The sequence below is a fragment of the Podarcis vaucheri genome, assembly GCF_965113315.1.
Source record: "Podarcis vaucheri genome assembly, chromosome: Z".
Taxonomy (NCBI): domain Eukaryota; kingdom Metazoa; phylum Chordata; class Lepidosauria; order Squamata; family Lacertidae; genus Podarcis; species Podarcis vaucheri.
In genome coordinates, this window is record NC_138758.1 from 1,751,745 (window position 1) to 1,775,181 (window position 23,437).

General features: G+C 44.9%; 1 protein-coding gene across 3 annotated transcripts in view; it reads left to right on the plus strand.

The window, feature by feature from the left end:
• Positions 1–23,437, plus strand: part of GPC3 (glypican 3) — a 298,650-nt gene that overhangs the window by 224,351 nt on the left and 50,862 nt on the right. For all 3 annotated transcript variants that reach the window (XM_082207444.1, XM_082207445.1, XM_082207446.1), the window contains one exon: positions 9,011–9,131. In XM_082207444.1, the coding sequence (XP_082063570.1) occupies positions 9,011–9,131 (121 nt within the window). The remainder of the gene's footprint in view (positions 1–9,010; positions 9,132–23,437) is intronic.

A 23,437-nucleotide genomic window follows, 5' to 3' on the forward strand; every position in this document is an offset into this window, starting at 1 on the left:
TTAAGGGGTGATATGATAGCCATGTTCAAATATATAAAAGAATGTCACATAGAGGAGGGAGAAAGGTTGTTTTCTGCTGCTCCAGAGAAGCGGACACGGAGCAATGGATCCAAACTACAAGAAAGAAGATTCCACCTAAACATTAGGAAGAACTTCCTGACAGTAAAAGCTGTTCGACAGTGGAATTTGCTGCCAAGGAGTGTGGTGGAGTCTCCTTCTTTGGAGGTCTTTAAGCAGAGGCTTGACAACCATATGTCAGGAGTGCTCTGATGGTGTTTCCTGCTTGGCAGGGGGTTGGACTCGATGGCCCTTGTGGTCTCTTCCAACTCTATAACTCAATAACTCAATAACTCAAGTGGAAAGTGGTCACTTTCAGCTCTGGGAATTATCCTGGAGGTATCTCGGTTAACTGGCACATTATTAGAAGTTAGGATATAATGTATGGTGCTAGTAAATCCTCTGGGGTAGATAAAAGTAAAATAACCCTCTTGATCCCCTTGACCGTGCCCATTGCATAACAAAAGGTTATGCTTAATTATAAGTTCACAAAGATGTTTCCCAGCGCGATTAGAGGTGGTGTCCATTGCTGCCCTTTGACAGATTTCAGGTTCGTCCTCCAAGTTTAGTCCAGATAATATTGTATTTTGTGGGGAAACAAGGCCAATCCGGGCATTGAAATCGCCTCCCAAGACAAGCCAAGGGTTGAGTGACAGAGAGTCTATACTTTCAAGTAGTTGGTCAAGTTTTTCCCAATATGATGTTTACTGGAGGTATGTACATGCAGATACAGTAAGTATTTCTCAGGAGACTATCAGAAAGGGACAACACTAAAAAATTAGGGGTGGTCAACGAGGGACACTGTTGAATTGATACATTAAGAGAGGTTGACACCAGCACCGCCAGCCCCCCACTAGGTCTTCCATACTTTACAGTTTTAAGAGCTGGTTGAGTGTAACTTGTAAAATCCTGTACAGTGATACCTCGGGTTACATACGCTTCAGGTTACATATGCTTCAGGTTACAGACTCCGCTAACCCAGAAATAGTACCTCAGGTTAAGAACTTTGCTTCAGCATGAGAACAGAAATCGTGCAGCAGCGGCGCGGTAGCAGTGGGAGGCCCCATTGGCTAAAGTGGTGCTTCAGGTTAAGAACAGTTGAAGGTTAAGAACGGACCTCCAGAATGAATTAAGTACGTAACCAGAGGTACCACTGTAATTCAACCATAGTGCCTTCTTTTGCCCAAGTTTCTTGAAGAAAGATGATAGCATGTGTTTGTAGATAGGAACAGAAATCACTGTCATGGATCTTGTTTGGCCACCCTGTTACACTCCATGAAAGAAGTTTAATTGTTTTACAGTGATTTACTGTCAATTGCTGGCCAATGTACTCTCAGAGTTTACCAGTTTTTGAGGCAACTAGCTAATGCTAGTGAAATAATCCAGATGTTTGATTATATCAGTCGTCATACATAAAGTACTCACGTTTGTGTTCACTGGGCCTTTTCTTTGCAAATTGCTCACCAGCGGGGATTTCTTGGGTGTGTTTCCTGACTCCTCCTCATCTAAGTATCTCATCTTTGTCCAATACTCCAGTGGTTCTATAGTTATCATTCTGTTGTGGCCATTGGGTCTATTATCAGTCCCTGCCTCCAATTCTTTAATCTCTTTCAATGTCTGGCTCATAAGATCAAGCCTCTTGATAACTGTTTGTTGCTCTTCCTGAGGGAGATTCCTAAAGGAGCTGAGCTGAGAAAATCCTCTTCCAAAGGATTTACAGAGTGCTCAGATTCCTGAAGATGATTGTCTAGAGGAATCGGCTGTTCTTTTTGGCTCACCTGGTTATTTTGATGTTGGGCATGATCCTGCGAATTCAACTCAGGCATGTCTGTTTCCTCCCCACCTGTCAAGTTTTTTGGTGATGTCATTACTTCCATTGGGGATCCAGGCTTTGGTTTTGTGAGCCCCTCTGAAGCACCAGTCCTCATCTTACATAAGGGTGCAACAATAGAATTGCAAAATACCCGGGTTGGAAAAACTCCTCTGCTTGACAATCTGAAGTTCAGCTTGTGAATCAGTGAGGGCAGTCTAGTGGGGGGGAAAGTTAGCATAATTTTTTGGATTTGGTTTGTGGTATTCAAGGGTTCAGTCCCAACTAAGTCCAATGCCAGAGAAGTCCAATGCCAAGTAAGTCTGATAAATGTTGTTTGGAATGCTGAGCATCTTTCCAGTTAGGAGTTTGATCTGGCCTTCCACAAATTGTCATGCAGATCTTTTTTGGTTGGAAGATTAAATAAGAAGAGTTTGTTTTAAGAGCCTCTGCGCGTTCTATGTTGAGCTTAGGGGTCTGCTCTTGTTGTCGCCATTTCACTTTGGTGCTTTGGTGTTCTGTTAATGCCTGCTTGTCATTAACTGATAAACTGTGGACCTCTTTGGATAATTGGGCTATTTGAGAGGCAATACCTCTAATTTGTTGGAAGATATGCTCAACCGTTCTTGCAATTAGAGTTAATTGGGTGCTCTCCCTACTTGTTGTTCCTTCCTCTCTGAGCGGCACAGAATCAACTTGACCCATTGCTGGATCCAGTTCCACACTCTCACCTTGAATACTCTCTCCACACTCACAATCATCTTCAAGAGGAGAAAACCGTTTTTTTGTTGGAACTATAAAAGCAGATTTGTTTAAAAAGTCCTCTATTTTAGATTGTTTGGGAACCGGTGAGAGAGCTGCATCCTCTGGGTCCCTGTGGCGTTTACTAGCAGGCATAGTATAACGATGGAAAGCAAACCACAGAAGAGAGAGAAAATAGAAAGTGCTTGGTTTGTTCAATTTAAGAGCTTCTCTGTGTGGTGACTGCCAGGAGTTCCAGGAACAAAATATAGAAGGGAGATGACGGTTAATAGCTAGCAGCTAGTGGCCTGCCCAGGTTGCTTCACAGAACTTGCCCAAGATGTTTCTCATAGCATAGACAAGAAGGTGCTGATAGAATCTCAGTAGGTTGGTAAGTTTAAAAGTAGAGAAGTAAGAAAAAGGAAAAATTACTTCCCTAGGTAGCAATCAACACTAATTACAGTCCAGTTATCTGCGGAGCTCTGAAGCCTGCTTGCTAAGCCATTGCCATCTTGGAACCGCCCCCTGGGACTATTCTATTGCTGGGTAGTTCAGCCTATTTGTGATATTATTCCCCCCCCCAAAAAAAAAGAACTTTGGGTTTCTTGAGGGGTGCTTCCCTCTAAAAGGGCAAGCAGGGGTACCTGGACAGGCAGTGGGCTGCCTCGAGTCTATTTCACTGGAAACATTTATGTCTGGCCTAGCAGGTGATCCTAGGGCTTTGGTCCGCTTTGCCCTAGAATTCGATGGCCTCTGGCAACTTTCCAGCCTGCTTCCACCTTCCACCCAGGGCCTTCTTCATTGACTGTGATCAAAGCTCAGGGGCCTCCCATCTAGTAAGGAGGGAGAGAATTTTCCTCCTTCTGGCCCCCTTTTCCTGAGTCACATTTTTTCCAGAACTGGGCTAGGTCCTTAGGGAGGAAGGTAGTGGTGCACAAAGCATTGGTTTCACCGGTTCCTCACATTGTTTAGTTTTTTGCAGACTATGGCAGGGCCTTCGCAGGTGTCTCCAGAGCTTGCTTCTCCTGCAAAGGATGACTTGCTGATGCCCCAGGTGCCTTTTTCCAGAAGGAAGCGTCTTCGGAGGCAGCGATCCAGGAGGGGAGGAAAGAGGGTTGGGAGTGCGCTCAGAAACAGAGACAGACAAATAGGCTATATGTAAAGGGTGGAGGGAGAAAAGAGGGAAGAAGAAGAAGAAAGAAAGAAGAAGGGGGAGGTGGGGGGAGAGGGGTGATTGGGGTAAAAGAGAAGAGAGAGAGAGAGAGACAAAAAGAGAGTTGAAAGAGAGAGGAGAGATAGTACAGTAATATCAGCAGTATTAGAATGCAGCAGTAGCTTTAGCTATAGTATGAGGGGGGGCAAATTATGATAGGGTGATATGAATGTGTGTATGTGTTTCCTTTAGAGGAAGGGGGGATGGAGAGAGGGAGGAGGGAGAGAAAAGGAGAGGAGGAGGGGGAAGGGTGGGAAAAGAAAGGAGAAGAAAAGAGAGGGGGAGAGGGGAGGGAGGGAGGGTGAGCTGCTGTAATGGTATTGTAGCACCCTGCTTGTGGTTAACGCTTAGCTGGAATGAAATATTCAACGCAGCAACAGAGAAATTAAAATAATAATTTATTTGTCAGACAAATAAATGAGAGGCACAGTGGTATATGGTTACCAAGCTCTGGCCTGGCCTCCTGCCATTATGGCCAGCACTTATATTCCCTTAATCCAGCCCCCTTTGCTCCTCCTGTGGCTGCCTCTGTTCAATCAGCCTGGTTGAATTTCCTATTGGCTGATTGCTATAACCAATTCTAAAAGATACACCCATATCCTCCTGTCCTTATATGGAACACAAAGAGCTATATATTGTTACATCTATAAATGACAAATAAGTAGTAATATATCTTACATGTGTCTCAACAAGGAATCTTAATTACCAGCTCACCTCTTGCCTTCCTTGCCCTCCAAAACAGATGGTTAATAATTTTAAAATTTTATCTTGAACAGATGTCAGAGACCTTGGGTTCATATTCTCATGCATCATCAATGAAATATCTCCTTTTGGAGGTCTTTAAACAAAGGCCTGACAGCCATTTGTCATGAGTGCTCGATTGGCGTCTCCTGTCTGACAGGGGGGCTAGGCTGGTGGCTGACTTAATTTCAGGATAAATACAACTCTTACAACTATATGAAATAAGAATCTAGCATTTCTTAATAATTACATTCAAGCCAGCATATTTCATACATTATCATAGATAGCTTTTTAGAAGGATAAACTTCCTCAAAGTAAAAAGGAAGAAACAGTTTACAGCCTCAAAATAAAATAGGAAAAAAAGCCTCTTCCCCTGTTTACACTCCCCCCCTTCTCCAGCCAGTTGCTTTGTTTTCCATGTGCTCTTGGCCTTTTGTCCTGTGGCTCAAGTTTAACGGTTTTATTTTACTATTTACCCATTCCTAATTATGTTTGGTCTATGTAACCTTGTTCTTAACCTGTAATTCCCTTTTTACAACTTTGAGAATTGTTTTCTGCTATAAATCAAGGGGCCCCTTTGTCTAGGAGGAAAACATTGCCAAGATCCTCTAAGCAGCTGATCTGCCTGGCATGAAACTTTTGAAAATCTAAGCCCATTTAATTTAGGAACCTGATCAAGATATAAGCCAATATATGCCTTGATTAAAAATGCAGTCTATATTCAGATGCCACAGTATGGGGGAAAGTCTTATTTTAAAAGAGAGGGTGGGGGGAAGGGCTCCCCTCTCAAAAACAAACCGACGAACAGGCTAAAAAAGGGGGGGGTTGATTTAAAAAAAATAAAAGGGATAGAAAACAAAATTGGGGATGGAAAATGAAAGGTGGGATAAAAGGAAAAAATGAGAAGGGGTGAAGAGAGAGAGGGGAGAGAAAAAAGGGAGAGAGAAATAAAAAAGGGGGGAAGTTGAGGGGGAGAGTATCAATAGCAATAGCAGTGATATGGAGGAACTTTTTGTTTTAAAAGAAAGTGGTGGTCGTAGCTGGGGGCGAAAGATTCCCCCCTCAAGAACAAGCCAACAAATAGAAAAGAAAGGGCTTTAAAAAGAGAAGGGGGGGGATTGTATGATTTTTTAAAATAAAATATAAATAAATAATAATATTTTCCCCTAATTATTGTTATTATTTTTTGTTTGTAAAAAAGTAATTAAAAATGTACAGGTAAAAGATAAAAATGAGAATTAAAGGTAAAAAAGGGGGGATTGTCTCTAGATAGATAGATAGATAGATAGAGCTTTTTATTATTATTATTATTATTATTTTTAAAATGAGTGAAGTATAGGTAAAAGAGGATAGGTAAAAGAGAGTGGAAAGTCTGGGGCGAAGTGGCAGTCCCAGGGAATGGCCTGTGGTGGTTCAGGGCTGTTTTCTGGGTACTGCCATTTTACTTCTTAAGAGGGGAGTTTGAGGTGGAAATAAAATGAGGTTTAAATTGAGGGTGTGTGTGTGGAAAAGTGTGTCTTTGAATAGTGTGTAGAAAAAGAAATAAAAGAAAAGATAGAAATAAAAATAAAGATTCAAATAAAGGGTGGCTGCAGCAGCAGTGGCCCCTCTTTTGAAAAGAAAAGTGATAAAAGTAGGTATATGGGGGGGAGGGATAATGTGTGTGTGTGTGTGTGTGTGTGTGTGTGTGTGTGTGTATTTAAAGGGGGAGGGAGGGGGGAAGGGGTTAAAAAAAGGGGTTGGAAAAAAAGGGGGGAAAGGTAGTTTCTCCTTTGTTGTGCGGCTTCTCTGTGTTTTCCTTGCTGCTGGAGCTCAGCCACGTGTTGTTGTTGTTTTTTCTGGAGCCTTTTTTGCCTTCCTGTGCTCACCTACCTCTCCTCTGCTTTCTCCTCGGCAGAGGTGGGGGCAGCAGCGGTAAGTTTGGGGCTCCTTTTTCTTTCTTTCTTTTTCTTCCTCTCTCCCCCTTTCTTTTCCCCTCTTTGCATTAGCTCCACTGTCCTCCTGGTTTTGGAGCTCCTCTCGGCTGTTGGGGGGGGGTGGTCGGGTGCCTTTCTGGCTCAATCTCAGTCGGGGGGGGGGTGTTTTGGCTCCTTTGATAGATGCCCGGGCACCCCGATTCCTCTCTGCTGGCGGTGCTGGCGGCAGCAGTCCTGGGAGCCCGGGAGTCGGCCAGACAGAGCCTTTTACTCTGGCTGGCTTCAGGAGCTCTTTTCTGCTGTTGCAGCCGCCATGCTGCCTTGCCGGAAGTCCCGAGTAGGTAATGTCTTGATAATATAAATGTTTTAAGTTTTTTGAATCAATCCAGTATATTTTCTTTTAATTGTTGAATGATTCTGTGTACATTGCGACAGCTTTTGGCTATGTGAAATAAAACTGACTGACTGACTGACTGAATAGTCCCTGTAAGGAATATGAGGTAAAATAGATGTCTAAATGGCAACCGTCACGATCAGGGCAAAACATACTTGAAGAAAATAAACTTGTTCAGAAACAGCATAGTTAAAGCGCCTACACAGAGTGCTCATAGTCACTGGAGGCAGAGAGACACTGTCTCCACTCTGTCTGCCTCAGATATACAGGAGCAACAATTCACACACACTGAGCTACTGAGCCTGCAAGCAAGCAGACACATTTCTACAGGGAGGGTGAGTCCCGTGTCACAGAGACTCCGCAATTCACTGCGAACAGTAGCAGGCCTTAGGCTGGAATGGTTTGTGCAGGTCTCACTGCTTCTGCTCTTAAGAATCTCTGACTAAGGACGAGGCCCAGCCGTCGGGAATACTATAAACCAAGGTGATTCCAGCTAAGCTGGGAACAGCCCTGACTAGCCCCACAATTAACCAACAGGCAAAATGGGGGAAACCTTTTTGCGAAAGAAAGGGGGCTCTCTCCTTATTGGGAAAGGCAAGCCCAGGAGGATTACGCACAGGCAGCGCTCACAGGTACAGGGAGAATCTTCCCACGGGGCAGGGCAAGGGGTGGGAAATCAAACAGGAAAAAAGGGGAATTAAATTAATTAAGGGGCTAGAGAGGATTAAAAAGAAGGGAGAAATAAAGAAATGTAGCCAGACAATGAGAAGATCGCTCCACTGTCCTCCAGACGGTCTGAGCGCTCCAGGTGATCTGGTGCATGCAGCGAAAGAGAATGCTCAATGCCGTGTGCTCAGTATATAAAACCCTTGGTCCATCCCACAAATTGGCAACATCAAAATTTCCTCAGCAGCTCAAACAGCTATGGCCATCTATACGATCCCACCCAGCAACAGAGGGGGGGCCTGTCAGACCCCACCCCTCTATGAAGGAGAACACGCGTTGTCAGCTTTGCCAACTGTTTATGACCAGATAAGAAGCACACCTGGTGCCAGCTATTTGTGAATGTGGGTGCTGCCCCCAGTCATACGTGATAAATGGAAGATCTGAAATACTATATATACATTTATGTGATGAAATAGCTTTAAAGTGATCCTTTGCAAATGACCAAAACACTTACATAAGGACATAAGAGAAGCCTGCTGCACCCTGGCAGGGGCCCCCTAGCCCACCCCCCTGCTCTCATGGTGGACTCCCACAAGAGCACCCTCCTCGCCTCCAGCAACTGATGTTCAGCAGCATTTCTGCCTCTGGCCATGGGGGCCAAGCATAGCCATCCTGGCTAGTAGCCATCAATAGGGTTCTCCATGAATGTGTCTTATCCTCTTTTCAAGCCATCCCAGATGGTGGCCATCACTGCCTTCTGAGGGAGCCCATGTTCCAGTTTAACTATGAGCTGCGTGAAGAAGGCCTTCTTTTTAACTGCCTTGAATCTTCCAACATGCAGTCCTCTTCATTGGAGAGAGAGAAACTTTTATCTCTCCACTTTCTCCATGCCATGCATAATGTTATGAAGGTCTTATTATGCCACCTCTTCCTTGCTTTTTCTCTAAACTGTGAGGTCCCAGGTGCTGCAACTTTTCCTTGCTCCATCCTCTTGGTCATTCTGCTTTGCTTGTTATTCTGCTCACTTTCCCCCACCCACTTTTGCTGTTATTGTTTTTAATTTAATGAGGATCTTTGCTAAAATAGATGTTTTTCTGAGCTGATCTTGTCTTGCCTGCCTTTGCTGCTTCAAAAGCAACAGGAACAGAGCACTTACAGATTGTTCAAAGCATAAGACACCTGCACCAGGTGTCATGCACTCTGGCTGTTGTTCCACAAGATGGAACCAAGGGAATTGTTATCAAGACTTGGAAATGGCAGAGGGAACTTGGGTAACTCAGAAAATGAAGGTTCTCCCAACACCCCAACTTCACTGCTCAATTTCTGCCTCTTCAAGAAATTTTTGGAACATCTGCCTTAGACTCTTGGAGGGGGGGATACCACACTTTGTGCCTCCTTCTGGGACCCTCAGACAGCATCTTCTTTAGTCTTGCACACCATTTGTGTTACTCATGCTTGTCATGCCCTTGCAGGTACACCCGCCAGGCAGTGAGGAACGGAGGAAAAACCCAGCTCAGCAACCATGAAGTCAAGGTGAAAGGACCTGAACCCGTTGTTAGCCAGATCATTGATAAGCTGAAACACATTAATCAGGTAAGCTCACGTACTCTCTCTTAGATGCTTCTGGCTGAATCATTGACGAACACTGAGTATTGTTCAGAATGACCCAGTTTTCCAACTTAGTAAATCTGCATTCAAAAACCCATGGAGAGACATTGTTCCCTCTTTAGAAATTGCCCCACACTGGAAGCCAAGGCTGTGCAAGGCTGAGGCCAGGGCTGGCTGTGGCTGCACCTGAATCTAGACCTGAAGAGTGTATTTTTCCAGGTCAGTTGCTGAGGCTAAAAGCTGTTCCTTGAAAAAGCTGTTCAGTACTTAAGATATTTTGAGTCAGGGGAGACCCTGTTGAGATACAGTGGTACCTCGGGTTAAGTACTTAATTCGTTCTGGAGGTCCGTTCTTAACCTGAAACTGTTCTTAACTTGAAGCACCACTTTAGCTACTGGGGCCTCCTGCTGCCGCTGCACGATTCCTGTTCTCATCCTGAAGCAAAGTTCTTAACCCGAGGTACTATTTCTGGGTTAGCGGAGTCTGTAACCTAAAGCATATGTAACCCGAGGCACCACTGTATATGAATGTATGGAATAAGAGAGCTGGTTGTGTTGCTCCTAATAGGAATGTGTAATGCAACATCGCCATCTGTTGCTGTGGAGGAAGGTAGCAATGTAAGCCCTAGGATTTTTAAGTTGCATTCCTTTTAAGGTGTCTTCCCAATAGATTTCTTTCTTATTTCTTCCACGTGATGTTAACATTTTTGTAGAAAGGCCAGCACTGCCTTGAGGACTCCTTCCTCAACTCATATATGCTGATAATTTCATAGTGGGAATGTAAAAACAGGGGTGGTGGGTGAAAAACAGAGGTTGGAAGAGAGAAGACAGAAAATTTTGGCATTTGGATCAGCCCTGGAACAAAGTGCCCTTTCGGTGTAACAGTTATGCTTAAGGTCTCTGCCAAAGAAATGTCCATACTCTCTATAGTATTAGACAATTAAGTTCCAGAGGCTACTTCCCTGCAAAAGGCAAAGCATTTGTTTCAAATGTGGACCCCATTCCCTAATTATCAGCCTTGAAAAAAGCAATTAAAACATCAGAGGGTAATCAAAGAGTGAGTGTGTGGTTATTCAGTTCCTGAGCTTGAAGCTGGAGGGGGTAAAGGGGGGAGCAGAGAGGGAGGGAGGAAGTTATAGTCAAATGATTATTGGTGTGATCAAATGCACAGTTTCCGTAATTTGTAATTCATAAGTCAACTTAAGGCTGTGACTCTGGAAAAGAAATTGCATCGGGCAGGCCGGATCATTAGCAGGTTGAAAGGCTTTTAGACGGGAAATTGTTTCTCTTCCAGAGGTTACGGTGCAGCCGATGGTTGGAAATATTTCAGGCCTACCATATCTTGACAGATCTTTGGGATGCACGTGAACCAATTTATAAATTAGCTTGCAGAATCAGCCTTTCACTTAAGGAAGTGGGGGGGGGGGTGAGAGATGGCTTGCTCTTCGGCCAGAAAGCCTAACAGTCTCCAATGTTCTTTTGGCCAGAAAGCCTAACAGTCTCCAATGTTCTTGAGGGATAAAGGAAACAAACAGCATGGGAACCCAAAAGCTGCCAAGAAGTTTGTGCAAGTGCTGGGAAGCTGATAAGCTGCAAGTGTATCCTGGTCCAGTAGCACCTTCAAGGCTAATTAATTTTATTAATGGAACATAAGCTGCCATGAGCTTATTGCCTACTTCTTCAGAAAATCGGAGGGAAAAGTTTGTTAACAGCATGGCTTTGGGGGGCAGTTAAAGGATTCCTTCCTTGATTTTAAAGTACAGTGGTACCTCAGGTTACATACGCTTCAGGTTACAGACTCCACTAACCCAGAAATAGTGCTTCAGGTTAAGAACTTTGCTTCAGGATGAGAACAGAAATCGTGCTCCGGCGGCGCGGCAGCAGCAGGAGGCCCCATTAGCTAAAGTGGTGCTTCAGGTTAAGAACAGTTTCAGGTTAAGAACGGACCTCCGGAACGAATTACGTAATTAACATGAGGTACCACTGTATTGCACACTCTGATACACAGCCTTTCTCAACCTGGGGCATGAGCTGTGCTGACTGGGGCTGATGGGAATAGTAGTCTAAAGCAGTGTTCCCCAACCTTGGGCCTCCAGCTGTTTTTGGACTACAACTCCCATCATCCCTCGCTAGCGAGACCAGTGGTCAAGGATGATGGGAATTGTAGTCCAAAAACAGCTGGAGGCCCAAGGTTGGGGAACACTGGTCTAAAGCATCTGGAAGGCACCAGGTGGGCTGTGTAGTAGAGCTTGTCGGCAATAAGTGCTAGAAGGAAGGTGCGTTTCTCAGAACCTAGAAAGGGGATCTACAGCAAATCCACCCAGAGATATGTCAGTGAATTCCAGTCTAGTTTCTTCCTATCCTGTGCTAAGATTACTATAAAATGACATGAGGCAAATTTGTGGAGGGCTGGTCTGTCAGCAGCCATTAATGGTTAAAGACAAAACTCCATGCTGAGATGCAGACAACCTGTTGCCGAAGGTGGAAGAGCCGTTGCCTTTAAGCCCACCTGGTGGGCATCTCACTAGGGCATCTGACTGCCAGTTGTGGGGAAAATTGGATGCTGTAATGGTCCAGGTTCCAAGACCAATGACTATTTCTGTAGCAGGATCCCAAAAGGGTCTCTGCCATCAACAACCTAGAGCCACCCAGTCAGTAAGAAGGGGAAGAAGAGCTTGGATTTGATATCCCACTTTATCACTACCCTAAGGAGTCTCAAGAGGGACGCGGGTGGCGCTGTGGGTAAAACCTCAGTGCTTATGACTTGCCGATCGCATGATCGGCGGTTCGAATCCCCACAGCGGGATGAGCTCCCGTCTTTCGGTCCCAGCTCCTGCCCACCTAGCAGTTCGAAAGCACAATTAAGTGCAAGTAGATAAATAGGTACCGCTTTATAGCGGGAAGATAAATGGCATTTCCGTGTGCGGTGCTGGTGCTAGCTCGCCAGATGCCGCTTAGTCACGCTGGCCACGTGACCCAGAAGTGTCTCCAGACAGCGCTGGCCCCCTTCCTCCCCCACAACAAACATTCTGTGAGGTGAGTGGGGCTGAGAGACTTCAAAGAAGTGTGACTGGCCCAAGGTCACCCAGCAGCTGCATGTGGAGGAGCGGGGAAGCGAGTTCACCTGATTACGAGTCTACCACTCTTAACCACTGCACCACACTGGCTCACACCGGGGAGTATTTAGCAACTGAGAAAGAGACTCCTCACCCTTTGCTCTAATTGGAACCCATCCGAGTGGAAGGAGGTGAGTCAGCCACAGAAGATGGGCTCCTAGGGTCACTCTGGAGAAGACGTCATGCAGAAAGAGCTCTGCGGTGTTGTTCTGTATGCTCAAAACCTAAGCATTTGGGAACACTAAAAGCAGAACGTGCTTCAGTCTCAAGAAAATGGTGGGCAAGTTACATACAGTGGAGCTTTGATGTCAACACAGTGGGAGTCACTCCAAAAAAGGTACTGGAGAACTCAAACTCCTTGGCCCAGGCAATCCCTGGGGTGGGATTTCTCTGAGTCAGAAGAAGGCAGTGCTTAAATTCAGGAACTCATTTTCATGATGGCATTATGCCTCATCTGACAAGGGGGAGGGAGAAGTTTTCTGAAAGTGCGCCAATAATTATTTGGGCCTGTCGTTTCTGGATGGAATTATTATATTTTGTGTGGCAAATGTGAAATCTGAAATCCAAGGGCTGCTAGGATCCACCCAGCTGTTGCCATTATTTGCTACTAAAGCAAGAAGACTGAAGGGTGTTTTTTTTACCCATGATGAATGTACTGCAGGAATCTTTTGGCCTCTGTATTTTCATGGGGGGGGGGTTGGAATAAAAAATGCTGCAGAGTGTAATCTATCAGTCCGCATGACTCACACCCTGTATTTAAAGACTAACAACATTTTTTTGTGACTCAGGAAAAATTTTAAGGCTTTCTCAGGAGCAGTTCACCATAACGCAGGGCTCCTCCCAGACTTCCACTCACTGGGACAGTTAAATCAGAATAAGTGTGACAGACTCTGAATGCTGCATATCATCATAGAATCATAGAGTTGGAAGAGACCACAAGGGCCATCGAGTCCAACCTCCTGCCATTAAAAGTCTGAACATACAGTGCCTTTTTTAATTGCTAAAAAATCTTCCCATTCCCCTTGACATTTTCAGTAAGAATGTGCACTTCATATCCTCTCCTCCCAAAATGCCTATAAAACACCTGGATTCTATCTCCTTTCTTGGGCGGGTTCTGTTGAGACAGCAAACCAGGATTGTGGGAAATTTGGGAGAGATAAAAGAACGTACTTCTTCATAGAGCATGAAGTGAGAAGATGGAATTCCGTCCTACCAAAGGCAGTGATAGCCACTAACTTTGATGGCTTTAGAAGAGCATTGGACCAAATCATGGAGGAGGAGAGAGCTATCTGAGGCTACTAGCCAGAATGACTTATGCTCTGTCCAATAATGCTTCTGAATGCCAGTTTCTGGAAACCACAGGAAGGGAGAGTTGCTGCTCTTGTGCTCGGATCCCACGGGCATCTGGTTGGCCCCTGTAAGAAAAGGATGTCAGACTAGATGTGACATACACAACAGATAAGAATGTAAGAAGTGCCCATTTCTGTGAGGGCAGAAGGGCAATGCACCTGGGACACAGCCAAAAGCAGGTTTCTGGCTCCGTATGGACCACAGAGATAGTCAGGGTGGGCAATGCATGCCGAAAAGTCAGAAGCCAGGGCAATGGCTGCTGGGTCAGATTTGTAGATGGTGGGACTATAGTGTCTCCATGTGCATCGTTGCCTGTGGAAATTAGGCAGAACGGTTAGGGATGTATCAAGACTTTCCTCGTTGATTTTGCTGCAGCAAACAAACACAGCTAGTTCTTGGGGAATGCTCTAATCAGTATTTTTCCTTTTTTTAAAATGATATTTATTAGAAATTTAAAGATTACAGGGGGGAAAAGAAAACAATAGAAAATTTAACAAAACATACCTTACAATACATAAAAAGAAAAACATAGAAAAACAATACAAGAAAACAACAAAAAGAAACAAAAACATTAAAACACACATCCAATATTCCATATCTTTACCTTTCATTTACTTGTTTCATCGACCTCCTCACACCTCCCTTTTTTGTATTCTAGTTCAATTAGCTATTTCAGCAAATTCTTTCCATCTTTCCAATTTTTGTTCTATAATTTATCTTAACGGTCTAACCTTAAATTTTTCCATTTTAGCCCATTATCAATCAGTTTTTACTTAATTCTTTATTACATTTCTGCTAAAGCCATATAGCTTCATTCCAGCATCCTTCTAACATTCATTGACAGATTAGAGAACTGAGCCAAAACAAACAAGATGAACTTTAACAGGGAGAAATGTAAAGTATTGCACTTGGGCAAAAAAAAATGAGAGGCACAAATACAAGATGGGGGACACCTGGCTTTGAGAGCAGTAAATGTGAAAAGGATCTAGGAGTCTTGGTTGACCACAAACTTGACATGAGCCAACAGTGTGTCGCGGCAGCTAAAAAAGCCAATGCAATTCTGGGCTGCATCAATAGGAGTATAGCATCTAGATCAAGGGAAGTAATAGTGCCACTGTATTCTGCTCTGGTCAGACCTCACCTGGAGTACTGTGTCCAGTTCTGGGCACCACAGTTCAAGAAGGACACTGACAAACTGGAACGTGTCCAGAGGAGGGCAACCAAAATGGTCAAAGGCCTGGAAACGATGCCTTATGAGGAACGGCTAAGGGAGCTGGGCATGTTTAGCCTGGAGAAGAGGAGGTTAAGGAGGACTTCCGGGTTGGCGCCATCGCCGAATGGCGGACTCCCTCCGAGCTCCGGAGGGAGTCTGCTCGGCAGGGGCTGGGTCCTACCGCGCCGGCGACGCGGGGACCCTTAGAAACCACGGGAACGGATCCCGTGGACATGGTGACTCGGCTGGCACCGTTATCGCTCTCCCAGCTTGTGAAAGAGCCTTTTTAAAGGCTACGGATCGGGCGCCGGGGAGTAGCGTGGTGCTTTGAGTCCTCCGCTTCCCCTGCCGGGCGCAGCCGCATGCCATTCGGCAGAGAGCGCTGGCTTCTTCCAAAGGAAATTCGGACAATTGATCAACAACCCGTGAGTAATTGGGCAACCGGGTTTAAAAGGAGGAAAAAAGAAATTTTTTTCCGGATTTGGCACGAGCGGGAGGGGATCCAAAAAAGGAAGTCAGTCCCCTCCCTGATTGTAAACATGCTAAAACAAGGACTGAGAAACCAAGATCTATTCAGAAGCTTATTGATGATAAAAATTACCAACTCCACGATGTGAATTATAAGAACTGTGCTGGAGGAGAGGAGTCGAGGGTGAGGAAAAAGCAACCCCCCCCTGGGAACCGGGGCGATTCGGACAGCCTGGCGAAGAGAGATGGAGATTTTGACAGCTGTCAAAGGAGCTGTCAAAACTGGAAATTATAAAGAGGACTTTGCTACAAGTTCTTTGCTGGTTAATTTTGTTACAATTTGATATAAATATGGATATAAACTGTTGGGAAAAAGAAACAACAAATTGACTTTTGGATTAGAGGATACAAAGTTATTGTAATCCCTCTAGAGGGGATTCGGGACATTACAAGTGTCGTATGTGGAAAACTACTCTGGGATGTGCAAAGGTCTTATCTCCTGGGAAAGCTGCAGAACTGAAATATTATTTTGTCTACAGAGGTGACTATAACACAATAGAATCTTCTATTGAATCAAGAAAGGAACTGGACGTAAGTCTGTGTCCCTGAATAACAAACCTCTGTAGAGACGTTAAATTTTGGAACAAGAATGTTTTGACAGCTGAACAAGACAGAAACCTGAGAAACCAAGAAATAAAAGAGTAGATGACTGAATACGACACGGAAAGAATAATGGGAGGAGCAACAAAAGATTAAAGAAAATTAAAGGCCTCTATTAGATTGGATTTTCGAAGTTAAACATCATTAAGACAACCAAATCCGAAGAAAACAGCATGATGGACTGAGATAAATTTGGCTGTGGACTTAAGATCTCCAGGCCGACAACATACAGACAAATGGACATGGGGAATCAAAACCGGGGAAGGGAGGGGGAACATTAGAATCCAAAGGCTTTGTAACCAACTTTTTGAATTTCTCTATACTTTCTATCTTATATTCTTTATAACTTTGATATTTTACGTTTCTGTTTTTTCTTGTTTTTAGAAAGGGGGAACTCGTGGAAGGAATGAGAGCGGATCTTGGGGAAAATTTTGTTCTATTATAAGACGAGGAGTGATGCTAAGATGGTGTAAATTTAAATTGGTTTATGAGTATAATATATTAGGTTTAATTGGGGATGAGAACTTGTGGAACCAACTTAGATAAAGGGGAATACAATCGGGAGGGGAAGGAGGAAGTCCCAGAAAGAAGGTTATGAAAAGAAGGGTCTAAATTAGTTTCTCTTTTTCTTTCTTTCCTTTATCTTTCTTATTTTCCTATTCTGTTATTATTGGAAATTTTAATAAATATGATTATAAAAAAAAAAAAGAGAAGAGGAGGTTAAGGGGTGATATGATAGCCATGTTCAAATATATAAAAGGATGTCACATAGAGGAGGGAGAAAGGTTGTTTTCTGCTGCTCCAGAGAAGCGGAGACGGATAGCCATGTTCAAATATATAAAAGGATGTCACATAGAGGAGGGAGAAAGGTTGTTTTCTGCTGCTCCAGAGAAGCGGACACGGAGCAATGGATCCAAACTACAAGAAAGAAGATTCCACCTAAACATTAGGAAGAACTTCCTGACAGTAAGAGCTGTTCGACAGTGGAATTTGCTGCCAAGGAGTGTGGTGGAGTCTCCTACTTTGGAGGTCTTTAAGCAGAGGCTTGACAACCATATGTCAGGAGTGCTCTGATGGTGTTTCCTGCTTGGCAGGGGGTTGGACTCGATGGCCCTTGTGGTCTCTTCCAACTCTATGATTCTATGATTCTATGATTCTATGATTCTATGATTCTAGGGTGAAGCCGCAATTCATTAACAGCTGGAATAATTAATCTTCAGGAAACTGTAGCATGCTTGTGCTTTTCTCACATGTGCCCTAAGTCGAAATAGCTTTTAGTTTGTTCAGGAAAGTAAGGCTTTAATCATCTGGATGAAAAAGCAAAGGAGATATGGTAATCTTTTTGAAGGAGATATGATAATCTTTTTGGCAAATGGGCCAGTAAAAAGAAGTTTTAATCGACTAGGAGACCTACCATGGATCAGGGGCTGCATTCAAAGAGTCCTGCTGCTTCCTCCTCCCCTGCTAAAATATCAAGAGAGTTTGAGAACTGCCTGTGAGTCATATTGTTTACCAAACCCAAAGCGATCAGCTATGTGACCTAAGCAAATATTTCGGGACTCACAAGCCAGAAGAGTGTGTGTGGTTCAGGAAATTGAAGGCTTATAAGAAGAGGCTGGTATGTGGCCCTGACCCTTCAGAGTCAACAGCCCTTGATTGGCTAGAACCTCACGATTCTGGGAGGCATTACAGATGGGTGGCTTCCAAATTGTGTTACGAGGGACCTCTGGAGATGCTTGGAAGCTCCCCAAGGATGCGTGGCAGATGTGCTTTGGTGAAAGAGACCCTTCCCCTCACTGGCAGTCTTCTCCTTCAAAAGACAGATGCCAAGAACACAGCCGGCCCATGAAAGGTGATGGAGAGAAGCCAATAAAATTCTATAAGGGAGATGCCAGTGTGGTAGGGAAGCACACTGTATCACCGAAGCGGGGGCTAGATGTGGCCTTCCAGACGTCTCTGGCTGTCCTTTGGGACCTTCGCCATGCCACACTCCCTCACCCTGCTGTTGTGTGTGTTTGAACATCTGGTCTCTGTGCAGCTGGAATGCACTCTCTTGGTCAAAGCTGAAAGTCTCATCTTTTGGACTGTTCACATTTGAACTTTGGCCCTGCCCTTCACTGTTGTGTGCTAGTCACTTAAGGTTGCCAAATTCAGTGGTTTAAAGCTGGATCTTGAAGATCAGCAAGGAGAAAAGTTTGCTCTCTTGACTAGGATAAAGCTCCCAGCATCTTTGTCTGCATCTTGTGAGTCCAGAGGATCCACCAGTTACCTGCCAGTGCTACCTGCCCCCCCTCTCCTTTTGTGCCTGAAGGGGCTGTGAAGCCTGAGTGCATATTCTGTTTAGGCTCCCAACCTCTGATGTGGTCCTGCTCTTCTCTGAGGCACGTCTGGCATGTGATGCATCTCTTGATCTAGGCTTTGGTAGGGAGGGAATTAATATTCAGAAGCGATGTTCTGATCACTCACTGTTGATATGTGTGTGTGTGTTCCTTTTTAACTGATGTTTCAGATTCTGTTCATGACAGTTTCATTGTGTACTAACACAGAGCCCTAAGGAGCTCATTAGCCAGACTGTGAGGTTTTGAGTCCCTGACACGAGTGTTGTCATGCACTCTGGAGAGGTGGCAGCTTTAACTATAAAAGGAGGAACGAGACCCCACTGATTTTGGTGTGGAGATTATTCGGAAGGAATGTGTTTCCCCACACATTCCTGCTCGGGTCTTAAGATCTTCATTGGAGGCCTTCTTCAGATTCCCCCACCTGATGATGGCTTCTTGGAAAGGCCTTTTTGGTGGTGGTACCCAGTTTGGGGAAAGCTTCACCCATAGAGACTTGCTTAGTGGATGTCCAATGATCAGCAGAGATTAGGAAGTCATTAGTTTGCACCCGGCGTCCTATTGGGAAGACCCAGTTTTCTGAGTGCATGTTCTGGAAGTTGGGCAATAGGGGCAGTCCAGGATTCCTTTTGGTGTACCGACCTCCCCGCTACGCCAAGGATTCCCTGCCTGAGCTGCTTCAGGTTGTGGCAGATGTTCTCCTGCAAACACCTAGTTTGGTTGTCCTAGGGGATTTTAACATCCATGCCAACACGACTTTACAAGGAGTCACTCGGGACTTCGTGGAAAGCACGGCCTCCATGGGGCTGTCCCTGAATAAGTCTGGCCCAACCCATAGCCGCGGACATGCCTTGGACCTGGTGTTCACCTCTATGGAAGTTATTTATGAAATTTCTATACCACCATTCACCTGAGGATCCCAGGGTGGTTTACAATAAGAAACACACACAAAAAATAAACTATAGTAACAATAAACCTGACTTGTCTTCCTCAGAAGTGCAGTTTAAAGCAAGGGCGGGCTCCCGCTGCTCCGTCCCAGCTCCTACCAACCTTGCAGTTCGAAAGCACAGCCAAAAGTGCAAGTAGGTAAATAGGTACTGCTCTGGTGGGAAGATAAACAACGTTTCTGTGCGCTGCTCTGGTTTGCCAGAAGCGGGTTAGTCATGCTGGCCACATGGCCCAGAAAAACTCTGCGGACAAACAGAGTCGTCTGTGACTGGACTTAACTGTCAGGGATCCTTTAGCTTTTTTATGGTTTCCCCGAAGCCCCCTGTCACCCCAGGGGATGACAAATTTGCATTTAATCAACACCTCAGCACCTCCCTTGGATTTCTTTCAAAGGGGATAATGGCTCTTTGGGTGAGGACGTGACATATGAGGCTATTTATCAGAGGGGCTACTCAATCTGAGAAAGCAGCCCACCTAGGAGAAGGAAAACCCTGTTCCTAAAACTTGGTTTTAACTATTTATTAATACTTTTATGGCTTTACTCACCCTCCACCCTTGGATACCAGTTTCTGGAAGCCACAGGCAGAGGAGGAGTTGCTGTTGGGCCCAGGTGCTGCTTGGGGCCTCTCACGGCAGCACCTGGTTGGCCAAAATGAGAATAGGTTGCTGGGCCAGGTGGGCAAGGGGCCTGATCCACCAGGCACATCTTTATTTTCTTGCAGATCAGGTCAAAGACCATCAAGTGCAGAGTCTGGTGCTGAGTGGCCAGACAGGTGCATATGGAAAGCTCTGAAGCAGGACATAAATGTATCCTGCCTTCCCTCCATAGGCAGCATTCAGTAACTGGAATTCTGAGGTATTGCTGCCTCTGGAAATGGAGCGACTTCTGTGTTTCACCTCACCAGTTTCACCTGTGGATGTACAGGTGGGATAACAGAAAGGTGAGAAAGAGTGATGGTCCAGGGTTCTTGCTCTCTCCCTCACTACACCACAGCCTCCCTCTTCTCTGTTCCCTCCTTCAGCTCTGCATGGTCCAATTTTCCTTGCCATTTAAACTATTGTTTTAGCTGCAGACCCATTATCAACCCTTTCCAATCTCCACGCTTGATGATTGTCCAAGGGCTTATAGAAAAATATGCCAAGAATTTCAGCACAGCCCTTGGAACATTTTTTTATTAAATTCTTTTCAGTCATGCAGACTAAATTAAAGGAGAAATATGCACTCCAGGAAGAGTATAAATATTAATTCAGACTCTCCTTTTTTTGCCTTGGCAGATTCCTAAGGGAACCTTTTGCTTGAAATAAACCTTCTGCACTTATCTTAACGATTGAGGTCACAGTTTGCTGTTTTGTTTATGCTTAATTGGGGGGGGGGGTTTGAGAAGCTTTAAAAAAATACCCTTAAAAGGGCAGGATAACTTTCATTATTCGTTGACAGCTTCAGTTTGGAATAGTGGTAAGACTCTTGCTGTGTTTGCTGGTAATAAGGAGGGAGGCAGTCTGGGAAGTGCCTGTCCCCTGTTCTTGGGCTCCATGGTGAAAGAAAGGGGGGAGGGTAAAAATGGAAGAAAATAAAAGATTTTGACATAGGAGGTGTAGGGGTGGGTGAATGGTAGCTTGAGGAGCTATACACGTGCCCCCCCCATCCTTTGCTGACTCCATTGATACTGCCTGTCTGTCCCACACTCCTGCTATATATATATTGGGGTTGGCAAATGCAGGCACCCTGGTGTGTGTGATTAAATGAGAGCTAGTATGGGGTAGTGTTTAGAGTGTTGGACGCTTACCGGGGAGACCAGGGTTCAAATCCCCCACTGGGCCATGAAGCTCACTGGGAGACCTTGGGACAGTCACGGCATCTCAGCCTCGCCTTCCTCTCAGGGGTGGTTGTGGTGATTAAGTGAAGAAGGGGAGAACCATCTTGCATGCCACCTTCAGCTCCTCGGAGAAAAAGGTGGGGTGTAAATGCAGTGAAAAATAAATTTGGCTCAGAAACTGCAACTTGCTGATCTGTAAGTAGACCTTTGTTTTGATATAACAAGGGCTAGATAAAGCAATCAGTGGTTTATGATCAGGATATGTTAAGAATTCCCCTCTACCTGTATATGGAATTACCCCATGCCTTAAGGTGGTCATTGGGGACCCTGCACTACCTTTCTATGTACACAGCCTTTTTGGTGGTGGCGCTAAGGCTGCCCAGTGGCCTCCATGCAGAAACCAGTCATGCCCTTTCCCTTGCCTCATTTTGACAGGTGCCAAAGACTCGCTGATTCAAGCAGGCTTTATGCTATTTCTTACTGCTTCTGGGGGAAGGGTTGTCACTCATTGGTGGAGCACATGCTCTTTCATTAAGAATGTCCCGTGTTCAGTCCCTGGTGACCTCTCCTTGTAGTGCTGGGAATGTCCCCTGGCTGAAACCCTGGAGAGCCACTGCTGCCAGTTAGTGTAGACAGTACTGAACGAGGTTAGTCAATATTTTGACTCTGCATAAGGCAGCTTCTGATCTTCTTAGTTTTTGTGCTGCTTTGTCATGGACCGGCTGGGTACAGAGGAATGGTGGAATGCCCCAGCTGGGGAACCCCCAAAAGGAAGAAGGCTCAGCGCCAGAAGAGTGGTGGTGGGATGAGTCTGTGGCAGAGAGCAGTCCCCACAGGGAGAGTCTGTGGCAGAGAGCAGTCAGAATCAGAGACAGAAGCCAAAGCAGGAGAGGAGTTAGGCTGATGAAGAAGCATCGGTGTCTCCCCTTCCTGCTGTGAGAAGCTCCCCTGCCCTCCAGTCTACAAGGACCAGAAGAGGTCCTTGTAGGAACAAAAACAGGCAAACTAACATAGTCTCAGATTACTTGAGAAGAACCCAGAGGAGGAGGAGACTGAGGCAGCTGTGGGAACCTTCAGTCTCTACAACTGGGGCAAGATCTACTGAGAAGAGTTGCTGTGCTCATTAGGTCTAACACACCTGAGCTGACCATGTTTCAGCAAATAAAGAGTTAATTGCTCTTACTTTATGTGATTTACTGCTGGCTATGGCCTGCATTGCATGTGCTCCCCCCCTTTGTTTTCTTAATTATAATTGAATCAATTAGCACAGTTTTTGCTGCTTTGGGAACTAATATTTTGGAGCATTGTGGGATCTTATTAATATTGTGTATTAATTGTGTATACTGCCCTTCATCTGAAGATCCCAGTGTGGTTCAGAACAGGAAAAAGCAAAATGAGAAAAATACAAAATAGCCCCCTCCCACAAACACATTTTAAAAGTCATAGAATGTCAATCAGTCCCAAACTTGATTGAAGAGAAACATTTACCAAAAGGTGTTTAATGAAGGCACCAGAGGAGCCTTCCTTGGGAGAGCATTCCACAGATAAGGAGCCACCACAGGAAAGGCCCTGTTGCCACCCACCAGCCATCTTGTGGAGAGGCGGGTCCTGGCTTTTAATTGTAAGTTTTGAAACTGTTTGAAACTGTATTGTAAACTGCCCTGAGACCATAAGGTCTCCAGCACATGCCCAGGATTGATTTGTTGTCCTCCTTGCGGGTGTTGTGTTGGGTTGGTGGCTTCTTTTTTCTGCCATCCTGGTTTGGCGGGGGGGGGGGAGAGAAAGTTCTGGTTAAACTCTTGCAGCTGGATAAATTATCATTAAGTTAAAACCTGCTTATTGTTACATGTTGCTCTCAGTGATTATCGGGTTGCATATTTTCCTGCCTCTTGCCACAAGATGAGAATCAGCCGTAATGTCAGGGTAGCAACTCAGCAAGAGCAGCTATTTAAAGGCAGAGAAACCACCAAATGCAATTTTTTTCCCAGTGAGAGGGAGTGAAACAGTTGTAATTGTTACTTAATAGGAAATTGTCATGGCTTGTGGGTCTGACTCTTTCAGAAGCTGAAAGACTGAAACATTCAAGCCGCTGTGCAGAAATAGAACACTTTATTAGAAAAGCACGTTGAATAACAGCCTTAAGCTATGTGCAAACGATAGGATCCCCCCTGTTAAGTTGTGGGCAAACATATCAAAGGCCATATCAAATGGTCAAAGGCCTGGAAACGATGCCTTATGAGGAACGGCTAAGGGAGCTGGGCATGTTTAGCCTGGAGAAGAGGAGGTTAAGGGGTCATATGATAGCCATGCTCAAATATATAAAAGGATTCCACATAGAGGAGGGAGAAAGGTTGTTTTCTGCTGCTCCGGAGAAGCGGACACGG